The sequence below is a fragment of the Quercus robur genome, chromosome 12 (genome assembly GCF_932294415.1).
Source record: "Quercus robur chromosome 12, dhQueRobu3.1, whole genome shotgun sequence".
NCBI lineage: Eukaryota > Viridiplantae > Streptophyta > Magnoliopsida > Fagales > Fagaceae > Quercus > Quercus robur.
Window position 1 is genome coordinate 8264478 of NC_065545.1, and position 27066 is coordinate 8291543.

At 36.9% G+C, this 27066-nt stretch overlaps 1 protein-coding gene across 1 annotated transcript; it reads right to left on the minus strand.

Moving 5' to 3' along the window:
• Positions 1-837: 837 nt before the first annotated feature.
• On the minus strand, positions 838-26866 carry LOC126708669 (uncharacterized). Its single transcript, XM_050408524.1, has 19 exons — positions 25101-26866; positions 19826-19911; positions 19213-19605; positions 19025-19108; positions 18531-18914; positions 12014-12074; positions 9040-9184; positions 8765-8868; positions 8453-8701; positions 8051-8298; positions 7706-7933; positions 7404-7622; positions 7260-7313; positions 7005-7070; positions 6753-6893; positions 6626-6679; positions 3877-3936; positions 1568-1975; positions 838-1472 (listed from the first exon to the last, which is right to left on the minus strand). The coding sequence occupies exons 1-19, from the start codon at positions 26524-26526 to the stop codon at positions 1302-1304; spliced, it is 4581 nt and encodes a 1526-aa protein (XP_050264481.1). The 5' UTR covers positions 26527-26866; the 3' UTR covers positions 838-1301.
• Positions 26867-27066: the final 200 nt, after the last annotated feature.

The following is a 27066-nucleotide window of genomic DNA, read 5'->3' on the forward strand; positions in this document are numbered from 1 at the left end:
TCAAGTGGTTACTTCTTTATTTGGGTGACTTTTTTTGGGGGGAATTTTTTTTTTTTTTTTGAGTGGCTTATAGTCTTACATAACTCCACTCCAATCTTTCACTAAACACACAAAAATTTCATTAAAAAAAAAATAGTCCACCATGCAAAAACCAAACCCAAATCTCTAAAGATAAGTTCAGGTAAAAGGAATGAAGAATGATTACTCCGAAATATTATATGGAGCAGCAGAGCTGAGGCAACTTGGCGAAGAGAAATTGCTGAGGTTTTCTGGGCCAAGAAAGCCGTTGTGTTAAAACACAACATGGATAATATCAACCGATTGCAAATTTCGAGTTTACCATCAAATCAGGACACTATTTCTTACATGAAGCTAGCGGTTTAAGAGAGAGAGAGAGAGAGTCTTATCATAATCATTCATACCCACGGCCATAGGCAAAAACAAGAAATTTATTGGATTAATCTGTAATCTCGTTTAACCAAAGAAAATGAACAAACAGCTCTCCTTCGTCAGAAAAACAAGACAGCCGCGACTCCTTTTACAAAGCCAAGATGCCATTGTTGAAGCCAGAGTCTCACATCTAAGTCTCGTTCGATATGTAGAATATGTTAATGGTACAAAGTAACTGTACAGCGGCCACTGACAATGTTTCTATCTTTCGATACAAAAATAAATATAAAATATAGGGAACTCGAAATCTGACTGACAAAAAAATTGTCTTAACGTGTAAAAAATAGCTAATGAGGATCCTATTGCCCTGTTACAAACCCTAAAATGTCAAATTGCGACCAATTAACGAGCAATATAAACACAGTAAGGTTGCATTTAAACGAAAGCTATAATCAATCTTGAGCGCCATTTCTTTGATGATTGATATTGTGTAGGAATATATACACCGACTTTACAGAGCAGGCACAGTAGGTGATACCCTCTAATTCCCTCGTATACAACCAGAAGCAGGAATTGAACTTCCATTCCACCCCCTCCCCAAGAGAGACAAAGCATTAATACAAAGACATTCATGCCCTTCTAATGCATGCAAATGGAATAACCCTCACCCACTGTACAATTACTCTCACAATGAATATACAACAATTTTGTCAAAATTTCCCTGCCCAATCCAGTATGACTCCCATTTATGAGGACACTGGCCATAACCCAGAACCCCAGCTCGGTGTTCATTCTGCCCTTCTCTCTTTCATAATCAGATAAATGTGGCAGCCTCAGGGCAGAATATATTTGTCCTCGACAGGTGGTAGCCTTAGTAGGCAAAATCAGAACCCAAAAGAAGATGCCTCCCTTTACTCATGACGTTCCAATGGTTCACCAGAAGAAGAGGCATCCTGGTTTATCTGCTCCCCACTGTGAAGGATATCAGCAGGAACATATTGATATCCTTTAGGTAGCCGCATATTCTTCATAGATGCTTGATCTGATGTCATTATAATCTCTTTCTCAAACGTCTCAGCATGCTGTAAATATAAAATTACAGCAGGAGCATTAGTCCAGAACCAGTAGAAAAAAGAGAGTGAAACAATACAGTATACCATACCAAAATAAACAATACCTTTCTATATTTCGACCTCCATCCACCCTCATCAGAAAGATTACGAGATGCAACAGAAGAAGGCTTCTGAGGAATCTGCTTCCCAGAACATTGAGACCTCTCTGTGAGCTTTCGGGTAAAAAAAACATGGGAAGTGGAACAGTCATCATCTGTCTTTTGGTCAGTGTCCATGGAAACAGGAACTTTAATCCGGCGCTTAACAGAAGCTGTGCTATCCACAGTTATGTCATCTGATCTTTGGATTGCATCACTGCATGATTTATAATCATCAGTGTGCCCTTTAAGGGAGGTTGTAGCTGATTCAGAACTAACATCAGGAAGGAAGAAGGGATTATGAGCTAGCAGAGTACGAGCAATCTGATCTCTTCTGAAAGAGAGTATGTCATGAGAGCATAAAACCAACTCCCGCTGCAATGATTCAGAAAAGGAAAAGGGGAAAAAAATAAATCAAACAAGTTCCACCCATGTATAAAGATAGAAATTGCTGTTAAAAAATGGTTACATGGAATGGAGTGTCTAAAAGAGAGAATCAACAGAAAAAACAGTACAAAAAAGTGCAGTGAGCAGCCATAAATTAACATCTACATCTACGAGGTGAATCTGTAAAAGCAACAGCCACCCAAGAAAGGAGTATTATTATTTTTAATTTACTTTTGGCAGGGGGATGAAGGATTTAAAAAAGAAAAAAAAAAAAAAAGGTAACACACAACAACTAAGCATCAGGGGATCCAACAGATGGCATCCTCACAAGATAAGGGATGAAAATCAAAGCCAGCGATGATTAGTTATAAAAGGGAAAATTACGAAAAGCCTTCACAAGGAGTTGAACTTATGCTTTAATCTTTTAGTCTCGAAACCAATGATTCAATCCCAGTCAAAGTTGTCAGATGCGCAATAAACAGAAACTGTGATTCCAAAGGGAAAAGACCCAAATGTCCATATACATTTAAAAAAACCAAAAAAGCCTCTCTTTCAATTTCCCTCCCTCTTCTTTTTAACCCTCTCCCTCATATTTAGTAAGCTTGTAGATGATATTGCAAAATGTTTCGCAGTCATCTCCACAAGCACTGGCCAGGCATGGATAACTACTAGCATAGGATGTTATCTAGCTGGCCTGTCCTGTTATGAATCCTATTTCTCTTTTCTTCAAAAATCTAAATCTTATAATCCAGGAACTTTCATTCATGGTGCACAACCACCGTAACAGAAGTCTACATAGCATTCCTCATTTTTCCAAATCATTCTACACATGCCATCAAATGACCAAAGTTCAACCAATCTATACTAATTGAAAGTAGGTTTAATAGACCAATTGGCGAGTAACAAGAGTCAAAAGCAATTTGGGAGGTAAGCACCGTCTTCTAAATGAAATTCATTTTTATATTGTCTAGGGCAATTTGGATTTATTCTTCTACATCATTGGTTAATTAGTTGCATAAATTAAGTGAATGAGCTCTAACTTCAAATGGTACCTCCTTCCCTTACAAGAGCAAAGAGGAGGGTGAGGTTGTGTTTAAGATCCGCTTAATGCATTTGTTACCAATAAGATAAAAAATTAAAAATTAAAAAAAGGAGAGAGAGAGAGGGGCATAAATTATTGGCAAGTTAACAGGTACTTAATGGAAGAAGCTAAGTGTAGAGAAACACATAAATTGAAAGAGAAAACTAATGAATAGTCAAACTTCAAGGATCAGTGTAGGTTTCACAGGGAAGGGATTGTAATTTTGCCAAATTTTTTTCCAGTCTTGTTTTAACTGAAATTCATGACTCATGCCTTTGAAGTGCCCACTATAGGAGGCATGGAAAAGATTTCTTTCTTTTCCAGTCCTTCCCTATAACATCCCTGAAAATAAATAACTTCAGCGGATTGTAAAAAAGCAGTTCTGCAATGACTAACAGTTTACTGAAAAGAACATTCCAACCCATCAAGCTGGGTAGGCCAGTAATGGTCATAGGCCTCAACAATGACCTTAAATCTGGTCTTGTCTACCTTAAACCAACCCATGCATCCCCAGAAGACACGGAAAAAATGAGTCAGACTCCTCAGATGATATCAATACAATAGATAGATGTGGTTTCAAAATTCAGAATCACGGCAACGAGGTTTCATATCGACACATTTAAAAGTAGGCCAACATGGCAGCAGATATCTCGGCTAACTTAGAAATTATCAGAAAATAATAGGAATCTTTAGAGATAACTCTAGAAAACACACATCAAAAAAAAAAAAAAAAAAACTCTAGAAAACAATCATAGTTACAAATACAATATCAGTTGCCAACCACATTGTTTAATTTACAATTACTTACCTTCTTTTTTTCACGTCTGATTATTCTCTCGCAAATAAGGCGTAACCTCTCTAGTTCAACCTGAACAAAACATACAAGGATTCAATCACAAGATTACAGCAGTCTAAAAGTAGCAAAACCAAGTTTAAAAACATAGGTAGCGGTCAAATATCAATCATTGACAGAGCCTAAAAAATTAAAACCTGCCCTCTCCCCACCAAAAAAAAAATGAGGAGAGGAGAGGACTTAAATGTAAAAAATTGTGACAGGAACATATGACAAGGTAAGTTTTGATGTAGAGAACACAAAATGCAAGATAAGCTCATAGTATAAGTTCATACACCTAGACCACTAGCCAAGATGGGAACTTGAGGATTCTAATCACAGACTTACCATGGCATGCTTAGAAAGAGCATGGACTGTGAGAGTCTTCATTAGAGGCTATGACAACAATTGACAATGAACAGGTATCAAGCTATAATTGAAGGGCACTAGAAAAAAATATACCATGAAAGTGGGTAGCAGCACTAATCCTCATGTAGAAAGGTATAGTATATAATGTTATTCAGTAGATAACCAGTAGAAAGATTGCCCCTCAAATTCGCTCATAGGATCAGAACACTATTGAACTATCTGCCATTTAGATAAGATCTTTAGTGTGTTGACAAGCTAATGAAATGGAGGATATCTTAAGCTATAAGGATTGCTCATCTAGCAATGGATTTTTAGCTGCAATAGTTGCCAACAAAACTCCTCTATTTTCTTACAACTCCAGTATATTTGTTCCTTTTTTTCCTCTTTTTTTTTCCTAGTGAGTAATCAAATTTATAGAAAATATTCAACACAGTCGTTACCCTAGTACATGGAAATTCCACGAGGAACATTAAAAAAAACAAAGCAGAAAAATGGAAAATCAAGTCCCAAATTACACAGATACACACACACAAAGGGAGAAGCCACTAGTTGACTTCATTTAACCTCATATTAGCCTCAAAAACAACATCAACAACTTTAAAAACAGTCCTACGGTGCCTTTATTTTCACAATTCTTTTCCAAATTCATGCACCATATATGCGACAGCATTCAAAATCAACTTACTCTGTTATCACCCTACATATACCAAAAAAAAGAAAACACATCTCAAATGCAAATAGCACCAACCAGTATAATTTTCTCACATTTTCTAAGCAAGGGTTCTAACAACAAGAAAAACTAAGACCAAGCCTCCCTTCAACTTCTTAAACCCCTCATAAAAACCACCCCATCCCAATGGTAGATTTACTAGCTAGTTGGCAAGCCTATTCCGGGTGACATTGTAATAGTGAGATTTGGAAGGTGATTCCTCATCGTTTGATGTGTAGTATTTGGAGGGAAAGATGCCAAAAACTTTAAAGGGTGTAAGTGGTCAAAACAGATTTAAAATTGCATTTTATGAGGACTTTTTAAGTGGTTATCGGCCTCGGGGACTTTTTCTTTCTCAAACTTATTGGAGTTTCTTGATCATTGTACATCTAGTATACCTCCATTGTACTTGATGTTCATTATTTTTTTTATCAAAACAATGTCATTTTGCTCTCATAATTCAGATTCATGTGCCATTTAATAGAAGAAGGTTAACGAGAATCGACAAAAGGGTTACATAGATGATGATCTGCAAGTTCAAATTATAACAAACCCAAATTTTGAGAAACCAAAATTTTAGCCTAATTTAAAAATAAATCTTGGCTTCTAATAAGCGTTGTAAATTAATTGATATAGTCTACAACAATTGCTTCTATCTACTGCACATAAGTAAATATGAGTTCCAATGCAACCTCCCCACATTAAAAATTGCGCTAAAAGCTAACTCAACTACCATACTGAAAATCAAATTCCAAACAATTATGCATCCCAATCACTCCTAATACTCTTCCACAAGCTAACCACATACACTCTTCGGTAACTTCAGCAAAAACACTATTCACCCTCACCACTGTCCTCCAAAACCCATCTCTTGATAAAGCTCGATTAAAAATGAGAAAATCATACATCCTGACTGATCAGGAGAGCGGATTTCCCAAATGATACTTAAATTCATCACCTAAGTATCCCCTAAAACAGATTCAACCACAGTTTCTTTGACCTATATTTTCTGTATTAAAAGGCATGAAAAAATCAACAAGAAATACGCATGCAGACTACAGTACTTTTTTTTTTTTTTTAATAAATGGCTCACAAAGCATCAAATTAAAGCAAACAATAGTGTGTATAGGGAGCACCTCTAGGAAAAAAGCAACTTAGGAAATCCAAATTATCAAGAAGACTATCTAAAAGAGGCTAGCCAACAACCACCAAATGAAAGGCACGAAGAAAAAATTCCTTAAAAGCACAGGAAGAACACACAACAGGGAAATTATGGTAACTTAGTATAACACAAAACCCCAAAACTATCGGAAAGGATGGAGTGGGGGTTGGGGTGGGGGGATGGAACTGATGTCTTTGACACAAAATGGTAAAGGAATGAGGACTTGGAGTTTATTCATATTGCCACCAGAAACCAGAGAAAAAAAAAAGGATCCAATGAAAGGACTACAAATGTGACATATATAAATCAAATCAAGTATCTTCCCTTCATTTTACAGAAATAGCTCCAACAAAGTAATTTTAAGATTCCAATACATTTCAACTTCTTTTATCTGACAAAGTCATCAACATGAATGACATCCAAATGGATCCTAAATCTGAATATTACATAGAGATAAATATACGAGCATTAACAATAAACCTTACCCTAATTTGCTTGAATTTCTTGAATTCCTCAATTCCATGCTCATGGGTTTCAGCCTGCACAGATTTAATCAGTTAAGGAATTGTAAATCCTTAAATCCCCAAACAAACACCAAATAAAATATTATACCTTTGCCCTTTGTTCCAAGCTATGCTTTTCACAATAAGCCTTGTGCTGCAACTTGCCACCATAATTCTTTATATTCATGTAGAAGCCAGAACTTCTGGCACATGTTGGATGAAAAGTGATCTGGCAGTGGCCAAAGTTACACTGCAGATAAAGAGATTACAGTTGTTCAAACATGAAAAACTTAATTGCAAAGAACCCCTTGCAGTCCAAAATAGAAATGACAAAATGGAGAAATTTTAAGGTAGCCCTAACCTTTATGCATACACCATGTTTACGACGGCAGATATAGCAAGCATGAGCCTCCTTCAAAACAGTCTCCTGCATTCCATTGCATGAAATTGTAGATGTTACATAAAATCATTGCAGGGTTACACTTAAACTTGCGAAAATGTTCAGCACAAAGCACAAGTTCCATGCCTCATGCCAGATTCAATCAATATAAAAATATAGTCAAAATATAAATTATTTAAAATCGAGATTCCCTCACGACTTAACAAATAGACATACCATTCCTTCAATAGGATTTACTTGTCCCCTCCTGAATGTTGATTCAAAGACCCACTATAAAATGATAAGATTAAAAAATTATAATTAAGAATTTGGTCAAAATAAGAAATAAAAATAAGTAGACAACAAGAGAAAAAACTTCACCTCAGCACAGAAAGCATGGACCCATTCACCATTTGACGACTTCCTGAAGGCACCAGCAGTGCCACCACATAAACCACATTCCGCAACAAAATAAGGCTTCTCCCAAAAATTATGAGGTGTAGCTCCAGAGCTTCTAGATGACAAATCCTCACATAATTCACAGCACCATGGACCTGTAGATTCTTTAACACTACGATAGCAATCCAAATGAACCGCAACCTGTTAGAAAAATAATTCTTTAAAACTCAAGCAGAGAGAATATAAAGTCTTCAAATAATAAATTGTGGCTAAGACTAGACAACCTTGCAACTCAAACAGACTAAAATTGGGTTTAATATTGTCTCAGACCGTCGGCAGATATCACACGATCTAGGATTTTCCTTAGAAAGATCTGATACCGAATGAACAAAATCAGACTGCCTTTCTGATGAAACCCTTGGGGCAACCCTTGGAAGTGTCTCTGTTACCCGTGGCATCAACTGGGAGCTGATGCCAGACCTCCCATTAGACGTAATCAAATTTGTCAAACTCTGGGAAAGAGATGGGATAAAAAAGTGTAAATTATAAAAGATATCAAAAGGCAACAAATATTACTGATTGCTTAGATAATGGGTAAAAGAAATTTCAGAAAACAATAAATTAATAACCTCCTGTTGAGCTGAATCATCAAAGGCATCTTTCCTAAATGATGAAATTCTGGAGGATGCTGCAGCAGCAGCTGTCGCAGCAGCCAGCACAGCCTGTGCTTCCTTATGCTTTCTCTCTTTCCTACCCTGCTTCTTTGCCTCTCTAAGCTCACAGAGATATTGGTTAACAAGCACAGAATCCCATCTCTGCCAACGTGCCGCATCAATCTCCCGTGGTAAACTCTGAGCAACATTACAAATTAAATTATCTGCAAAGACCAGTCATACACAACGTGTCATACATCAGAAATATAACAATTACCCGTGCCCCTTGTGACAGGAACCAAAAATAGAGGTAGAAGAATTTATGAATGATAGAAAGTCCAAAATATTCTGAAAAAGTCAAGAGAACAAAGAAGAGACCAGTAAACTGCTTTCTTGCAGCTGCATTGCTGAGTAACCTATGCTGGAAATAAACAATTTCTCCTTCCACTTCATCTTTTGGAGACAAGTCTAAAACACCCATTTCCCTAGCCTTAGCCAATTGTTCTAAATTCAGTCCATCAGAGTTACAAATCTTGTTATTGCACTTTGAAAGTTGATTTTGGTGATTACAGCAAACACTGGCAGTGGAAGATGCCTCCAACCGAGAGATTTCTCTCCCCCTTGGACCTGCCAAGGGAAACATTTGTTAGAACCATCCAAAATACATGAAGAGAACAGAAAAGAAATTACCATTAAATTCTACTGGATGCTTTGAAAGCATCACCCATTCCATCTGCAACAATTTCTTGCAAATACAAGGGTGGATGTAAAAACTAGATACTGCTTCTGTTTTCCTACATTTCACGAATGAGAACAAAATCATAAAATTTCTTTTGAAATCACATCATCTTAGCAATACAGAGAAAAAGGAGTAGCTTGCCAGAGCTTCAAAAAATGACCACATAACAAATGCCAAGAGATCCTTAAAACAAAAATAAAAATAAAAGATCCATTGTAAAGCTTACATGACACCAGAGACTACTGAATTTACAGTGGAGCAAACTGGATTTCCCTGGTCTCCATTCACTGATGCTTTCTGCTCACAAATGGCAACGTCCTCCAAATGAACCCTTCCAGGAAAGCTGTAATTTGAGGGTCTATCAGAATTGCCTGTCCAAAAAATGCGATTTGTATCAAAGGACTCACCAAGAAGTACATAGTAAAGATCAGAATCGCCCAAGGTAAATCCATTTCCTACAATCTACTTTTTTTTCTCTTTGATTTGTTTGTAATTGTTTCAAGTGCAATTTGTTCACCATCATGAACATGATGTACTTTTATTCAATAAAAGTTTCTATTACCTATTAAAAAACTAAAACCAAGAAATAGAATGGATATCTAAGAAGGAAGAGGAAAAAAAAAGAAAGGGAAAACATAAGTACAAAAAATCAAAAATTTAGGAAATATAAAAATGCTCTAATGAAACCATCCAGCCAAAGAGTGATCCCAGAACATAAGCTTCAACTTGGTCGCGGGAAGTTCAAAGCCCTAGAACATGGAATAGTGTGTTCTAATTCAAACTTCACTAGTGCCCACTAAATCACTCTTTGCAGCACACCAGCATCTACTTTATCAAAACTGTAAAATGAGATTCTCAAAAAATTCACTCAATTCTACCAGATCACACCCTTTTTATTTTGATAAGTAAGAAAATTTTATTAATTAAAAAGATGACATCATGCTCAAGATCATGAGCACTATGTAACCTAAAAGAATTACAAAAAAGATCATACACAAAAAAGATATGATCCTGTGAATTCTATAAGCGTGCTACAATTTGTGAGACCCCATCCTTGAGACCAATCAAATAAAGTGTGCATCAACAATGCTTTCACCAATATGCTGCTAATTTGCAACTGGTAATTGTTAGATTGGTTTAGTTGTTTTTTATTTGATTGGTCTTGAGCATGAGGATTCTCTCGTACCAGTTCCCTTCCTGATTCTATGGAGTTGTTGACTCTTTGGACATAAGCTTAGCTCTTTTGTATTCTTTAGACTCCTGTGTCCATTATACATAGTCATCTTTTTGCAATAAAAGTAATCTTACTTGTCAAAAAATAAAATAAATTCATGGAGGTCCGAACTGTAAGATTCTACTAATAAACAAAAAATAAAAAATCATAATTCGTTTCCATAAATCTCTCTCACAACACTTCCTCATTTTGCTTTGGGAGAAAATGCTACTATATTTAATTTCACTATTTATTTCAAATACAAAAAATTTTACTTCAAAATTTTTTTTCAACAACTTCAAAGAGTGAAGCACTAACACACGTATGACCTAAGAAGCTGGGAAAGCTACATCCATGTAATAATAATAAGGTTAAATTACAAATTACAGCCTCTAACTTCAAACTTTTTTCAATTTAGTCCTTTAAGTTTCTTTTTTCTATTCTTTTTTTCATTTCAGTTTTTAACTTCCATTTTGTTTCTAATGAAGTCCTGTCATCCTGTTTGCACTGCTAAATCTACCAAAATGGTGTCATTTTAGAAAGTGAAAAATACTAAAACTAACAGCGAGATTGGACGGAACTAGATAGGACTAAATTGAAAATAGATTAGAGTGAAGGATTGAGATGAAAAAAAATTGAAGCTTCAATGACTGAATTGAAAACAAGTCCAAGTTAGAGGCTGTATTTTTTTTTTTTTTTTTTTTTTTTTTGGGACAAGTATATATACTTTAGCCTAATTATAATCATCATTTCAGCATCTATAGATACCGTGCATGATATGTGCAAACAAGAATAACTTCACAACTGCATGATCAATAAAGTAACATATATTTATACTATTAAAATAAATAAATAAAAAACTATAAAACACAGCAAGAAATAATAAAATTTACTAAAGTAATTATCATGAGATAGATTTTTTTTTTATAGCATCACAAATCGCGCAATTAAATTTTTTTCACAGGTCAACAACAATATTGCCAGTCTAATCACTTCCAAACAAATTCTCAAATGGAAAATCTGTGCCCTTAATTTAACAACAGGAGCTTTTCCTATGTCCTCTAGTTAATAACTATCATGCCAATATTTCAAAACTACTATTTTGCAAAACTACTATTTTGCAGCATCCCTCAGTGAGGACTTCTACGTCAATATCAGACCTCCACATTCTAATGTAACCCATACTAGTTTTTAAAAAAGAAAATAGATCTTATGTCAATTGTAAAAAATTGCATCAAATTTTGACAAGATATGCTAGAACCTTACTAAAATGCATTCACTAATAAAATTTTCTAAAATATAAACCAAAAAAAAAAACAAAAACAATAAAACCAGGGAAATATTTACAAAACACTTTTTATTCCCACTGCCATCAATTTGCTGAACTGCATTTTCATAATAAAAATAAAACCAAAATGTCATCCTGCAACAAACATATAAACGGCTGAGCAGATACCTGAATTGCTTGCAAAACAAAAAAGAAACATAAACCTGGAAAATGTTATATGTTTCAAATGACAATTAGAAAGAAAAAAAAAACAACAGTGTGTCAACCTATCAAAACTAACAAGGCCTCTCATCTGTAAAATAGTAAATTGACTAATAATCATGACCTCATAATAGACTTAAAACCACTTCAAGAGTGATAATAAAGAAAACTATGAACTTGAAACTCTTCTTCAATAAAAGGATAAATCAACATTACATTTTGCAGATAACTGATTTGTTTTCTATTGCTAAGAAAGGTAAAAGGACACTCAAGAACAGATATTAATAGAAATAAAATAAGATAAAAAGAGAACAGTAGACATAATCAAGAAGCAGGCAAACTACTATCATCTTCAAAAAAATAGAAGTGAAGAATTAAAAGCCTGAAACCACACGTAAAAGCAACCACAAACATGAACAGCCTTTTTTTTTTAAGTACAAATAAGAACAGCTATTTGACTGACAAAAAGGAATATAGATCACAGAGATGAGTGCATACCTTCAGATTTAGGTGAATGCCTCAGCAAAGAATCTACAATCCCATCAGCCTCAGTGGAGTTCTGCAGCCCCAAAATAATTCAATTGAAGTATAAAGCTAAATGTATAAGCTCTAGGACCAAAGTGCATAAATGCAACTCCAAAAAACTTCAGCAAATAATAAAAATTTAACAAAGCATATATGGAGGACAGGAAGTTTCTTAACAATCAACAGCGTATTTATGCCACTGTCAGAAGGGTAACTACAGGTTTTGCTTCGCACATTCCTATTTTCACCTTTTTCAATTGACCTCTCTCATTCCTACAAACACCAAACCATCTACCTCACTAGATCACTCTCACAGGACAGTACAACACAAAGATATAAAGAACACAAAGCACAGCCCACAGGTCAACAATGGCAGAAACCAGATCATCCACCCTTCAGACATCAGGCTACACATCCTAAAGGAATTCAGCAACCCAGATGGCCAATTGAGGATTCCTTCCATTAAATTTTGAGGCGTAAAAAATGAATTAGTTGTGATCACTAGTGATAGTTCTAGCATTTTCTCTTCAAGAAGTAAATTTTATATGCGCCAATGGCCTTTATGTCAAATGACACATCTTGGTGTTTCCAATGGAGACGTACAAGGTTTGAATCTCCCTCTCTCACTTGAAATGTATCCAAAAAAGTTTTTTGATAGGCAAAATATTTTTTTCATAGATAGACGTACTTTCCATGAGTCCTAGTTTTTTAGAGTTTTCCCGTTCACTTTGTACACTGCCTGTGAGCTTGGATTTTGTATTGTCATTTTTTTCAATGAAGTTAATTACTTATCAAAATAATAATAATATCTTTAAAAAATACAGAAAATCATAGAAATCAAAGTGAGTCTTGGAACTCAAAAATGGAATTACAATGTGTAAAACTGCATGCGTGAAACCAACCAAACAAGAAATGAATTAACAAGGATTTCAGCTGATCAAAAGGTCTCTCAATATCCTTAAAAGTATGGCTATTCCACTCCCTCTACACTATCCACATCAAACATAACAGAGTAAGATTCCAAACATCCAAATAGTGCTTCCCAAACCAATTCCTCCATCCAAATACTAGGTCTGCAATTGTTGATGGCACCGCCCACTAAGCCCCAAACAACTTAAAAATTCTTACCATACATATCTTAGATGCAGTCATAATACCAAAAACATAACTTAAGAGTAATGACCATCCTAACAATCAATACACAATTACACATGCCAACTTGAAATGAATTGAAGGGTTTCTATTTTTATAAAAAAGAGATTTTATTTTGAACGAGGGGTTTCTTCCTTCTTTTTTGGGGGGAGTGGAGAGAAGAAAAAACCATTTCCCATACCAAGGCAAAGACCAGACATGTGATTAACCGCCTTTATCAAACCTCAAAACAATCAGGTAGAAGACGAATAACCAGCAAAATATAAATCTGCATCAGGTTCTGTCAATTATGGAATCCTACAATAGTTACCTACCATTGAGATGACCATATAAAGCTGACTTTTCAGAAACGCCATCAATTATATATATGGGCCCCAGTACAGAAAATCTTCCACAATCATAAATGGGTGACGCAGGCAGGGACAAGCTTGTTTTATTTACATTTTTTAATTTGATTTTAGGAGATAGGGGCATTTACAAAATTACCAGAATTCTGGGTATGGCCTGTAGCTAGGTCCATTCGGCTATATCATGCGTTGCTTATGTTATTGGGCTTTTCATTTGTTGGTATTAATAGTTCTGTAATTTGGCTAACTAGTCAAAGTTCATGGAATCCAAATCATATAAGGATTAAGTTAGTTGCATATATCCTTTGATTTCTACTCAAAGAAGAGTTTTTTATTGATATCTCAGTAGCTATGAAGCTTTCTTTATCTTTGAGAATTGTGATGCAACCCTAGTTCAAGGTGTGAAGCCAAGGAAATCCTTGGTACAATGCATAGGAATTCTAGGTGTGATATCTAGCAACTTTCTCATCACACCTCAAACCCTGAATTATCCGTTTCCCTTCAGAGCGGTTGGGGGCTGCTAGCTTCTCTAGGGCTATGTTTGGTTTTTCTGATTTTGTTTCTTTGCATGGGTTGATGGATATTAATATGGAAGGGGGCCTTTATACCTGGTCCAATTCTTCCTCTGCTTCTCGGCTAGACCGGTTCCTTTTCTCCCCTTCTTTGGCTGATCACTTCACTCAGTTCACCCAAAAAAGGATGTCTAGAGTTCTTTCTGACCACTTTCCTATATTGTTGGAGGGTGGGAGGCAGCGAAGAGGAAAAATTCCTTTCCGTTTTGAAAATATGTGGTTGAGTGTGGATAATTTTGTCGACAAAGTGAAGATGTGGTGGGCTTCCTACTCGTTCCAAGGAACCCCAAGTTTTATTCTTGCTAAGAAGTTGGCTGCCTTAAAGTTGGATTTAAAAAAGTGGAATGAGACCGAGTTTGGCAATGTCACTTTTAAGAAACAAGACCTTTGGAACAAACTGAATGGTTTGGATGCTAAAGCGGAGACTCTTAGTCTATCTGTTGAGGAGAAGTTAGCTCAAACTAATCTTCGTACAGATATTGAAAAGTTGACTCTTATGGAAGAGACTAGTTGGAGGCAAAAGTCTAGGGTGTTGTATTTGAAGGAAGGGGATGCCAATACCAAATTCTTTCATAGAATGGCTAATTCTAACAGAAAAAATAATGGTATTGAAAGCCTTATGGTTAATGGTACCTTGTCTTCGGATCAGGGTATAATTGCAGACTACATTACTCATTCCTTCATGAATCTTTACTCTGAGCAGCAGGTTGAGCGGCCATTTCCGGATTCGTTGGTTTTTCCAATGATATCTGGTGAGAATGCGGATTGGTTAGAGAGGCCTTTTGAAGAGGCAGAAATTTTTGAGGTCATTCAAAGTTTTCATGGTGATAAAGCCCCTGGTCCAGATGGTTTCCCTATGGCTTTTTTCCAAGCTTGCTGGGGGATTGTTAAGCCTGATCTCATGGCTGTTTTTCATCATTTTTATGCCATTGGTCAGTTTGAGAAAAGTTTAAATGCAACTTTTATTACTCTCATTCCTAAAAAACATGCGGCTAATGAGATTGGAGATTTTCGGCCCATTAGTTTGGTTGGAGGGGTTTATAAAATTATTGCTAAAGTCTTGGCTAATCGTCTCCGCTCGGTGATGGGGGATTTAATCTCAGCTTCTCAAAATGCTTTTGTAAGGGACAGACAGATCCTTGACCCTGTTCTTATTGCTAATGAATGTCTTGACAGTAGATTGAAGTCTGGGATGCCGGGGCTGATTTGTAAGTTGGATGTTGAGAAGGCCTTTGATCATGTAAATTGGAATTTCCTGCTGCAGATGTTAGAAAGAAGTGGTTTCTCTGCCAAATGGAGACAATGGATCCTCTTTTGTCTATCCACTGTCCGTTTCTCCATCTTGATTAATGGCTCTCCTTGTGGATTCTTTGGTAGCACTAGAGGCTTGAGGCAAGGTGATCCGTTGTCTCCTTTCTTGTTTGTCTTGGTGATGGAAGCTCTTGGAAGAATGTTGGGTAAAGCTGTTCATGAAGGTCGCATGTCGGGTTTCAGTGTGGGTAACTTGGAGGGAAGATCCACGGCGGTGTCTCATCTCCTTTTTGCGGATGACACTCTAATCTTTTGTGAGGCTGATTTAGATCAGATTTTGATTCTTCGTATGATTCTTATCTGGTTTGAGGCGGTGTCAGGCCTAAAGATTAACCTAGGCAAGTCAGAATTGGTTCCAGTTGGGGTAGTCAATCATATGGACCTTTTCTTGGTTGTTCTTGGCTGCAAGCAGGGCTCTCTCCCAATGAAATATCTTGGTCTTCCTTTGGGTGCTAAATTCAAGGATAAGACTATCTGGAATCCAATTCTGGAGAAAATGGAGAGGAGATTGGCGGGTTGGAAACGCTTATATTTATCCAAGGGAGGTAGAGTCACCCTAATCAAAAGCACCCTTTCTAATTTACCCACTTATTTTCTATCTCTATTTCCTATTCCTGCTAGTGTGGCTAACCGAATTGAGAGGCTCCAGCGGAATTTCTTATGGGGCAGTTTTGGAGATGATCCTAAAATTCATTTGGTTAATTGGGCTACTGTTTGTTCTCCTATTTCTTCGGGTGGCTTAGGAATAAGGAAGATTAGACTCTTCAATGAAGCTTTGCTTGGGAAGTGGCTTTGGAGATTCGGGATTGAGGAAGATGCCCTTTGGAGGGAAGTGATAGAGATAAAATATGGATGTATGTGGGGGGGCTGGTGTACCAGAGCTGTGATTGGCCCTCATGGTGTTGGTTTATGGAAAAATATCCATCAGGGATGGCCTTCCTTCTCTCGCCATATTCTATATGATATTGGTGATGGGTCTAGAGTGAAGTTTTGGCAGGACCGGTGGTGTGGAGAGACTTCTCTTGCTGTTAGTTATCCGGACTTGTTCAGATTTTGCAGGAATAAGGATGCTAGTGTGGCTGAGCTTATGATGTCCACCAATGGTGTCCGCTTTTGGGATGTGAGATTCGTTAGGGGTGTGCATGCTCGGGATCTAGAGGCTATGTCTGATTTCTTGGAAACCATTTATGGTTCTTCTATAAGGGGGCTAGGTGAGGATAAATTGTGTTGGATTCCTAGCAAAGTTAAGGGTTTCTTGGTTAGTGATTATTATAGAATTTTAGCTGGCTCCGCCTTCTTTGGTTTTCCTTGGAAAAGTATTTGGAAGCAGAAGATTCCCTCTAGTGTTGCTTTCTTTGTTTGGACTGCTGCCTTAGGGAAATGCTTGACGATTGATAATTTACGTAAAAGGAAGGTATGGATTTTGGATTGGTGCTACATGTGTAAGAGAAATGGTGAATCGATTGACCATCTATTCCTTCATTGTCCTTTTGCTTCGGATCTATGGTCTATGGTTTTGGGTCTTTTTGGAGTTTCTTGGGTTATGCCACACTCTGTTTTGGGGCTACTGCGTTGTTGGCAAGGCAGCTTTGGTCGTCATCGAAATGGTTTTATTTGGTCTATCATTCCTCATTGCTTATTGTGGTGCCTTTGGAGGGAGAGGAATAGTAGATGTTTTGAAGATTCTGAGAGATCTATTCCGGACCTCAAGCTTCTCTTTTTTAGAACATTACGGGATTGGTTGTTTGCTTTGCAAAATAAATCTTTCCCTTCTTTTATTGTTTTCCTAGACTCTTGTAATTTTTGTATTTGATTTCCTATCCCTTGTTCACTTCCGGTGCACTTGGGTGTTCCTTTTTATCAATATATCTTATTACTTATCAAAAAAAAAAAAGTTCCATCTTTTTAAAATCAAACCTATCTTCCAAGTTTAAGACCAAAGACCTCATTATTTTCTCTAACTCCACCCCCCCCCCCCAAAAAAAAGTTCCATCTTTTGGAATCAAGAGTTCTTTGTCCTACTTCAATGGGTGGTTGTGATCATAGGAGTTTAGATGGCACCCCCCATGGTGCTGCAGGATCACACCATACATTCAATCATATATGGTTTGACCAGAAACACATGTTACACTCAAGTACATGAAAGGACCAGATCTCACCAAAAAATCACTTCCAAACCACTTTCAGAACTTCAAGAAGTGGCCAAGTGAGCAAAATGGCGGACGATTTCTACTCAAACTAGTAAGGGTGGAAGAATTTTGGAGGGTGGCAGGGAAGATTTCATGGGAAGGTACCTGACCATAAAGAGCTTGAAGAAACCAACTTTCCAGACGCTAAACAAATTCTATACCTACAATAATCATAATAAAATGACATCAAAACTAAAACGTTGTTATTGAAAAAGGATTTTACTAGGCTGAAAACAAAACTACAGGAACTTTTGATGCGACACAAAAACTGAACAGAAAATTTAAAACAACCTAGGAGTCAACACCAAGTGAGATAGAAAACCTAGGAGTCAGCACAAGACCATTGGAAAAATTCGAAGAAAATTTTTCTTAAACTAGTAACAACTCCCAAACAAGTATAACACTGTGCTTATATAGACTATGATTTTAACCCTAAGAAACATAGAACAGGAAACTCAAGGACAATCAAAACCAAAACAAAAAAACATTGCTAACATTCTCCCCTCATATCTCTCTAATGTTGCTCATTTACAACAAAATTTATATTCTAACAGGACAGCACAATAAGTGATAGAATAGAACCTTACCCCACCCCCCTCCCCCCCAAAAAAAAGGAAACGCAGTAGTTTGATGAGAAGAAATCAATGTCGAGAAGTAAGATTTCAAGCAGTACCAAAACACAGGTACCAAGAACCCATAAAACAAATAATGGGAATCACATAAAAGGTATTAGCATGCTTGCGAAACCCATGTTGAACTTCTATCAGAGGACAAGCCAAAACATATATATTAGATTTCTAATCCAAAAGCACTAATTCGTTGCTTGCCTATCCAATAAACAGAACATGAACCCTTCTGTAAAAAATATAAAATTCACAAATTGACTACTACAAAAAGCTGCAAGCTATAAAATTATTACCTTTTCAGTAGCATTTGGGATTGATATATTACTTGATTTTTCTGTTTCCTCACTGCCAAATTGATCTACTTTATTCTGAGCGATCATTATCCCATTGTCACTAAAGAATTCCTCCGGAGAACATATTACTTTGCTATCCTTCAAAATCCTAACGTTACTTTTGGTTCTTCTCCGTGGGGGCACTGACTTAACAGCAACAGAATCTGGATTATTAGAATCTGATACTGCTAAAGCATCAGACCCATCAGTTGTTCCACCTTGACCCTTGCATAAAATTTCTGAATTTGCTTTAACTTTCAGATTTTTCTCTAAAGTACTTATATAAGTATGATTTCTAAGCCATTTCCATATTTTGCAACGCAATTCCGGGACCATGCCATCATCCTGCAGGAAGAAAGCGAAGACATTACATACAAGAAAAGGCAAAAGAGCGACAACTACGTGCTCTTACTACTTACAGAAACTAATTATTAAACATAAAGTTTATGTATTACAGCAAGTGTGGCAGTTAATGAATCAGGTGATATGCCAATGTCCAATGCTACATCTTTCACACTGGTTTTTCCTCGATCAATCAACTGCAAAAATAGAGGACAAAAAACTAAAAACAAGCTGGAGCTAAAATAAAAGGTTGAGTATACAATTGACAACCCCAAGCACATGCACACACACACACAAGTACCTTCTTCAAAATCAGGGCAACATTAAGGGAGTCGGATAGGTTAACATCCTCAGTACTCCTCTGTAGTGTTCCCACATTAATGAGTTGCTGTGCATCACCACAATCTGACATAATCCCAGTATTTAATCCAGAAGAAGAAAACCCTCTCTCTTGTAATCCACTATCGCCCGATTTATTAGAAGTAGCATCAGGAGTTCCTATATGGACGGCAATGTTCTCTCCATTTTGACAATCAATCTTTGATTTGTGCAATTTGTTCAAAGAGACTGCCACCGGAAGATGATTAGCAACATTGGAGTCACCACCAACAGCCAAAGTCGGATCATCTACACGTGAGGTGCTGCTACTACTTTGTACATCTGAATGCTTTGGGCAAAAAGCTCGTAACTCCACCTGTAGAAGTATCAAAAACATGCAGGCTTCATAGTCAAAAAATCCTCCTCATATCATAAAACCAACTCTTAAAGACAAGTTGGAGGGCAAGAAAACTAAGAAAAATATCCCCTTAACTATATTTGTAGTAGCCGCAGTAGTAGTACTTATGTCAGAAGTAGTACTGATAACAACTATAAGAAGAAATTCTGATCCTAGGGTGCAAATAGAGATGGCTTACATTATCACATCCATATTTTCCCCAGACCTCCATTCTCAATCTTGCCTCCCTTGCACATAAAGGATGGAACGAAGTTCTGCAAGTTCCTGAACATAAACCACAACCAAAAAAAGAAACACATTAACAGAGGGAGAATAAGAATAAAGAGTATAAACACATCTAAAAAGAACGCACTTTAAGCCGACTGATTATCCAGCACTAAATAAATATTAACTGATGTAAGGCAATAAAAGAGGTAACTGTACGGCAAGATGCAGCAATTAACTCAAAGTATGTGTCATCAATTAAAGAACTCATTGAAGCAAACTTAAAAGCTTGCAAAGTATGTACAGAAAAGAAGTTGAAAAATCATTGAAATAGATAAGACAACCATTTAAAGGACCATAAAAGAGTAGAAAAAGAAGTCTATAAAAAACCCTTTTGGGGAAGTAATAAGCCTATTAAAAAAAAGTTAGGAAAACAGGCTTGCGCAAAAGAATACTATTCCACAACCTCAACAATTACATAAACCCTAAATCCCAAAAGATCATTATGTTAAGATCACTAATAAGCCAGGTATCCTTCAATATGCATTCACTGAGAGTTCTGGCCTAGTTAATGTTAACATTCTTTTTATTAAAAAAAAAGTAATAATGCTTCATTGAATAAAATTGAAAACATACAAGGAACCAAAGCACACAGGCAGTGTACTAAGGAACCAACAAAACATCAAAACCATGGTGTATGGAAAGTACAACTATCAAGCAAATCAGCCAAAGAATTAAAAGTAAAAACACCCTAAGCATTTGTCCACTCTAGCACAGTTTGGAGGAAAGATAACTTTAAATCATGATTCGATCTCTCACTTCATTCAAAGGTACTTAATGTTAACATTAAACAATCTTTAGCTTGCTTCTTTGTCAAGGGACACAGACAAATATACTATCTTGCAGACCTATGGTATGAACACATGGAAACCACTTTAGTACAGTGAAAATTCACAACAATGGCATTCTTACAGATGAGGCAACTGAAAGCTCATCTTTCTATGCAGAGAGAACAAGCATTAGACATTCACTAAGGCAAAAAGAGCTTGGGGTTTGAAGTGGATATTCTGTAGGAGGCTAAACTTGGAGTGCTGCTCCTTAATGCAATTTGAGAGTTTAATGGATACAACAGAACAAACTAATATTCAGAGTTCTATGTCTTTAAAGTCTTTGTATACCTAGATGGTTGTGTTAGGCAAAATCTAGCTTTTGTCATTTTTCAATTTTCTAGATCTCCTTAAGATTTCGACATACGCAGGCTCAATTCATACCCCACTTCCCACTCCATACATGCCAAAAAATTTAAAACATAGGCCATGAAAAGGGCTAGAAGTGAGTAGTGGTTGATTAATCAAGTTAAAGGGGCTGTGAGATTTTAATTAACTATCAGGAATTCCAAAGTCAGTTATAAATGAGAATCTATGCTCCTTTTGGAGGCTTCCTGATTCAGTTCATGAAGATGCTTAGTTATCTCTTGTTGTTAGGTTTTTCATAATCTTTTTTGTTTGGTGTAGCATGTTCCAGTTTATGGTAGTGTAGAGTTTAACTAGTTGCAGCTTCGCTGGTTTACATCCTGCTTTAGAGATGTCCTTGGTTTGGGGAAAAAATCTTGTATTCATCAAAAAGAAAAAGAGCAGAGATTTAAACACACCATATCATGCACGTACATGGTGCTAGAAAACATTTTTTATTAGTAATTTAGACACACACCCAATGGTCTTGAATCCACAACCTTGCCTTAACCACTACCTTGTTTTTACAAAAAAGGAGGTGCTAGAGCTCATTGACAAGAACAAAATGAATCCCACCTCATCTGTTGGTCTGAAATTTCCTTCCAAATCTGCCAGTGATGCTAGGCCTTGTGGCCGTCCCTGCCTAATCACTTGAGATGCTGGGGAAGCTGGCAGCTATGCCCTAACTCACTCCTTTGAGTAATTTTTTTCATTTTTCAAAGAAAGCCTAGCGTTCTTCAGCCTTGCATAACATATTGAAGACAAGCGATAGAGTTTACCTCCAAACCAGTTTGGAGAAAAATTCCTCCAATCCACAGTTGTTATTCTTTTTTTCTTTTTTTTATCCGAAATCCACTAAGATGTTATTCAAACATGCTATTCAAACAATCAACCACATGTAGATTTAGTCACTTGTCCTATTTAATGAGTCGCATAACTTGTTTATATAATTTAATGAGTTATGTGATTTAATACACGTGGATAATTTTATAAATCACCACATTATGGGTTGGAGGAGATTCCTGGAAAATCTGCCTTTTTATAAATTTCAAGAAACTCTTCATACAAATTGCATTTCTTTATGAGTGATTCAATATAAAACCTAAGAATGTGAACTATCTTCTCTGCTAAATAATATTAAATTTGCTCAGCCCAAAAAAAAAAAAATTAATTCAAAAGATAAAATGGTTGCGATCATAGACTTGAAGCTCCAAAGTAAGCAAGTAAAATATTGAAGCCCTTCACAACTACTAAGATCATCCTTTCCTATTTTCCTACTCCACTTGGTGACCTCAACTTTAGTTAAAGGACTGCTGCCTTATTCTTTTAGCCCTAACATCAACCGAGGCTTTGCAACACATTCAACTTAAGTTACACCTGTCAGGGTGCAACCTAGTGGTTGGAGGCTTGGGATGAGTTGTACACCCATACATCCTAGGTTTGGTCCCCACTAAGAGTTCCCCTGAGTAACCTGATACATGGTTCTGGCAGGTGGGGTAGTGCATTCGTGATTTAGTCCACAGGGGTGGGTCCAAAGGGTGCTGGCTTGGTGAGGATTCACGTCATAAAAATAAAAATAAAAAAACAAATTCAACTTATGTTATGTGCCCCATCACTTTTGCAATCATTGATCCCAAGCACACACAAGACATAAATTGGGGACATGGGATATAACTATCATTTTCGAAGGGTCAACTTGCTTGAGAAGTTGGAAAATTAGGAGGATGGAAAATAGAGGAAGGATAGACAATGTTCCAATTTTCTCTGATGTGTGTTTAGTAGAGAGGATGGAAAACTGAAAGAATTGAAAATGTTATTCAAATAAATTTATTGCTATACCCTTATTATATAAGAATAGGCAAAATATTAAATTTCAAGTTAAAAAATAAAAAAATAAAAACTAAAAAACATTCTCCCCACTTTTCTAATGGTTTTTGGTTGGGCCCAGGTGGTCCTTTTCCATCCTCCAATTTTTCAACTTCCATCTTTCATCCTCCTCCATTTTAATTCAACCAAACAGACCATAAATGAACACAAGGTGACAGACGTGGCGACTAACAAAAAAATTTAAACATGAGAACATGTATAGGAGTCTTTGAAAATTTATACTACTAAGCATATATATATATATATATATATGTTTGAACTTTTGCAAGTATTTATATTTCTCTTTGTTTAAGAGTTCACTAGCTACAATGCTTTCTTGCATGCTAAAGAACATTGTCACTAAACTAAGAAACAGTAACTATACATATTTTTCTAAAATGGGCCAATGCATTCTTGTTCAAATGGCACCTCCTCCCTTGTAAGAGCAGAATAAAGGGTGAAGTCACGGGTACTAAAAGACACAGTTGTGCGTGTGTGACTTACCAATCAAAATTCAAGTTTTTAACTAAATGTATAACAAATTATAATTCTAAACAAAGCAAATAAAGGTGAATACTTCTGCACATCTCAAAATGCATATTCGATAGAATCAGGCATCATGTACTCAAGTGCTAAACCACCAAATTTTTAAAAATAGGATAAGTGTCCAACAAAGCATAGCAAATGACAAGTGCTTCAATTTCCTATTTGCATGCCATTAGTAACACTTAAATGTAACTATAAATTAAAAAGAGTTAAAAAAGTAATTGGCAAGCAATTTTCTTAATTAGATACAAAAAGAATTTCATTAGAAGAGAAAAAATACCTGCCCTTTAATACCGTTTTCACTTACTAGGTTCATAAAGTTCCAAAATTTTTGAAAGAAGGCAAATAGCATATACATACATACATACATACATATATATATATAATAAATCCATCTGCAACAGATGCAATTAGTGCAATAAGCCAAATAAACATGTAAACCAACCCTTCATAATTGGCGTATGTATATTTAAAGTTATGACAAACAAGGAGAATGGAAGGAATGAACTTGATGTAACACAACCCAATGAGCTCCAACAAGAGAGAGAGAGAGAGAGAGAGAGGTTAAAAGAAGTTTGGGAAAGGAGGCCACAGATCACTTGATGAAATAAGCCACCACACAAGCAAACATTTGGGCCACAAAATTTTAGAAATGCATATGGAAGAGTAAGGTGGAGTGGAAAGAAACGTTGAATTTTTAAAAAGTATAAAACAAGCTAGGTGCAGGGGCAGCAACTAAAAAATAAGCTACTGCCAAGTTCAGTTTAGGATTAGTCAATATCTTTTTTCATAGTTCATTCTTTCCAGGGTTTTAGGTTTTATTATTCTTAAAAATACAAAGCAATAGGAAGAGTAGTTCTAGGATGGGGGACCTTGTAGGAAGTCCTTGTGTTGCACCCCTTTAATTTAACTTATCCCAAAAAAATAAAAACAGCAATAAGTAGTTTTGAATTATACATTATTTTCAGGTATTAATTGAGGTTTTCTTTTGCTTTCTTGTTCCATTGAGAACTCTAAATTTGTTAATTAAGCACCCAAGATGGATTCTCCTTTGTTTCCCTCTCTAAGGAACATAGAACTCAATGAGAAATCAATGTATGTTGATGTCTTCCTTTGCTTATCTAGTAGGTTAGAATAATCGTTGCTACTTAAAATTAATAATTAGATATAGGGGAGTTGTCAATGCAAGATAGAAAAATGAACAAACAAGAATCTCTACCCAACTCCCAAGTAACAAAACCTCAGGCATCCAACGATAAATAATGTACTATATAGCCAGACTAGCCTTAAAGACTTTAGAAACAGGGTCAATGATTTCATTCTTCCAATCAACTTGTACATCAGTTACACAAATCATGTAGACAAAACGAAATGTAACCATCATTTTCCTGCTCAGGGATAGACATATATCAAAAAGAATTCTAAGATCCAGAAAAACAAATAAATAAATAACATGTAACTTGAATTAACTGAAATTTGACCCAACACGGAAGTCAAATAGATGCACAACTAGGCCTCATATTCCAGTTTCTAAAATGTTCCACTGGTGTACCAACCAAAAATGAAATGAAGAACGTTATAAAGGAAGGAAGCAACAGAACATACCATGACTGCACCGAACACAAGCGCCACACTTCACCTTGCATACGTTACACACCAATTTTCTCCGGGTTTCCTTTATTCCTCCCACATTCATGATCGGTTCCATCTTTTTCAAGTCCTCTATATAAACCTCAGGCATCCAATGACAACAAAACAAGTGAGCAAACTCCAAAGCTCCATCATTTTCATTAGTCTTATGAATAGGTTTTAAAGCACCACCCTGCTTCGGGCAAAGCATACAAGGCTTCACTGAATCATTGCTATCACTCGTCTGCTTGCACCATGCACACAACCAAGACTCGTCCACATCCTCCTGAACACCATAGCACTTCTGATGAACTGCAACCTTACACAAACTGCAAACAATCAATTGGTTGGACTCCTTGCCCGTGTCACCCATACAGCAAAAATGGCACAAAGATGAATTCCCTTCACAAGGACAAGCAATTAAAACTTTCTCCAACCCTGCATCACTACCCAGAAGCCTTCTCTTCTTCGAAGGACGCTCCGAAGTTAAAGAAATCTTATTCCTAGTTCCTAAAAGCCACTCTAACCCACCAGAGGAATCAGAAACAGAACAACTCTTTTCATCCTGAGGCGAAACATCAGCTCCTACACTGTCAATTTCCATAGCCTGCTCAGCCTCACTCTTTACCTCCTCCTCTTTAACAACCCCATTTACATTCCCATCCTCATTCCCATTCTCATTGCCATTCCCATTCCCATTCCCGTTCTCGTTCTCATTCTCATTCTCATTCTCATCCCCATTTCCATTTCCATCTCCATTTTCATTTCCCTCTCCATCCCCATTTCCATTCCCATTCCCACCTTCATTCCCACCTTCATTCCCACCCTGCTCATTCACACTCTCATTTCCAAAACTACCTACACTCGCCCTCGGGTCATTTTCCAAAAACGGAATAAGAAAACACTTCCGAGTCACTAAAGAACTAAGAGGAGAAGATACCTCATACAAGGCTTCAATATCAGGCAATGTGAGGTCTCTAAAGTACTCCTCAGTCTCAACCCAAATGTTGGAACCTCGAGCTGGCCGAGCAGACTTCTTATCCGCACCCGAATGTGACTTCTTGTGCCGCCTTCGACTATCCGAACTCCTCCACAAGAAACTAGCCAACCCACTAGGCAAAGTGAGCAAACTCAAAGCCGAATTCTCCTCGGGAACAGCGTCGAAAGGCGAGCGCTCGCTGAGCGCTTTCCTAGCCTGCGAGTATAAATCAATATCTGGTGAAGTCCGCTGCTTTTCTTCAATTTCCGGTTGGGTCGCCGGATTTTTGGCCGGAACCCTAGAAACAGGGCAAGGCCTCTCCTCAGTGCCACAACCTCCGTCCGCACCCCTACCCATCATCTTCCTCTGCCGGTGACATCGGTCTCCGGTCATCAGCAACAACAACACCACCCACCACCGCATTCCATCCCCGGAGCCCCCAAAACTCTTAACCCTAAACCTAATCCCAATCCTTATCCTAAATCTGGCTCTCCTTCGAGACCTTCCTTACGCCGAAAATGAAACCCTAACCCTAATCTCACTGTGGCTAACGTCTTTCACATGCGGAGTGAGAAGAGAGAGAGAGGATAAAGTCGCGGCTAGGGTTAGGGTTTTCAGTTATTCTGGTTCGTATTTTGCTTCGGATCCGATTTTAAAAAAACGATTTTGTTTTTTCGTACTTCGATTTCGCTTTCGAGGTGAAGAGAGAGAAAGAGAGAGAGAGGGAAAAATATATTTTAGAGAGAGAAAGAGATTCGATTAGTGAGAGCGGTTCGTTTTGGGAGATATTTTTATAGGTGGGGTTTTCTTGTGTGTTGTCACGCCATAGATTTGCGTTCGTGTGTCAAAGAACTATTACCACGTGGCATTATGCTATTGGATTGGTGAAGTGATGCACTGATGCTTGCTCTTTTTAATTTTAATTTTTTGGGGAAGCGTGGAGGTCGTTTAAGTGATTGTGAT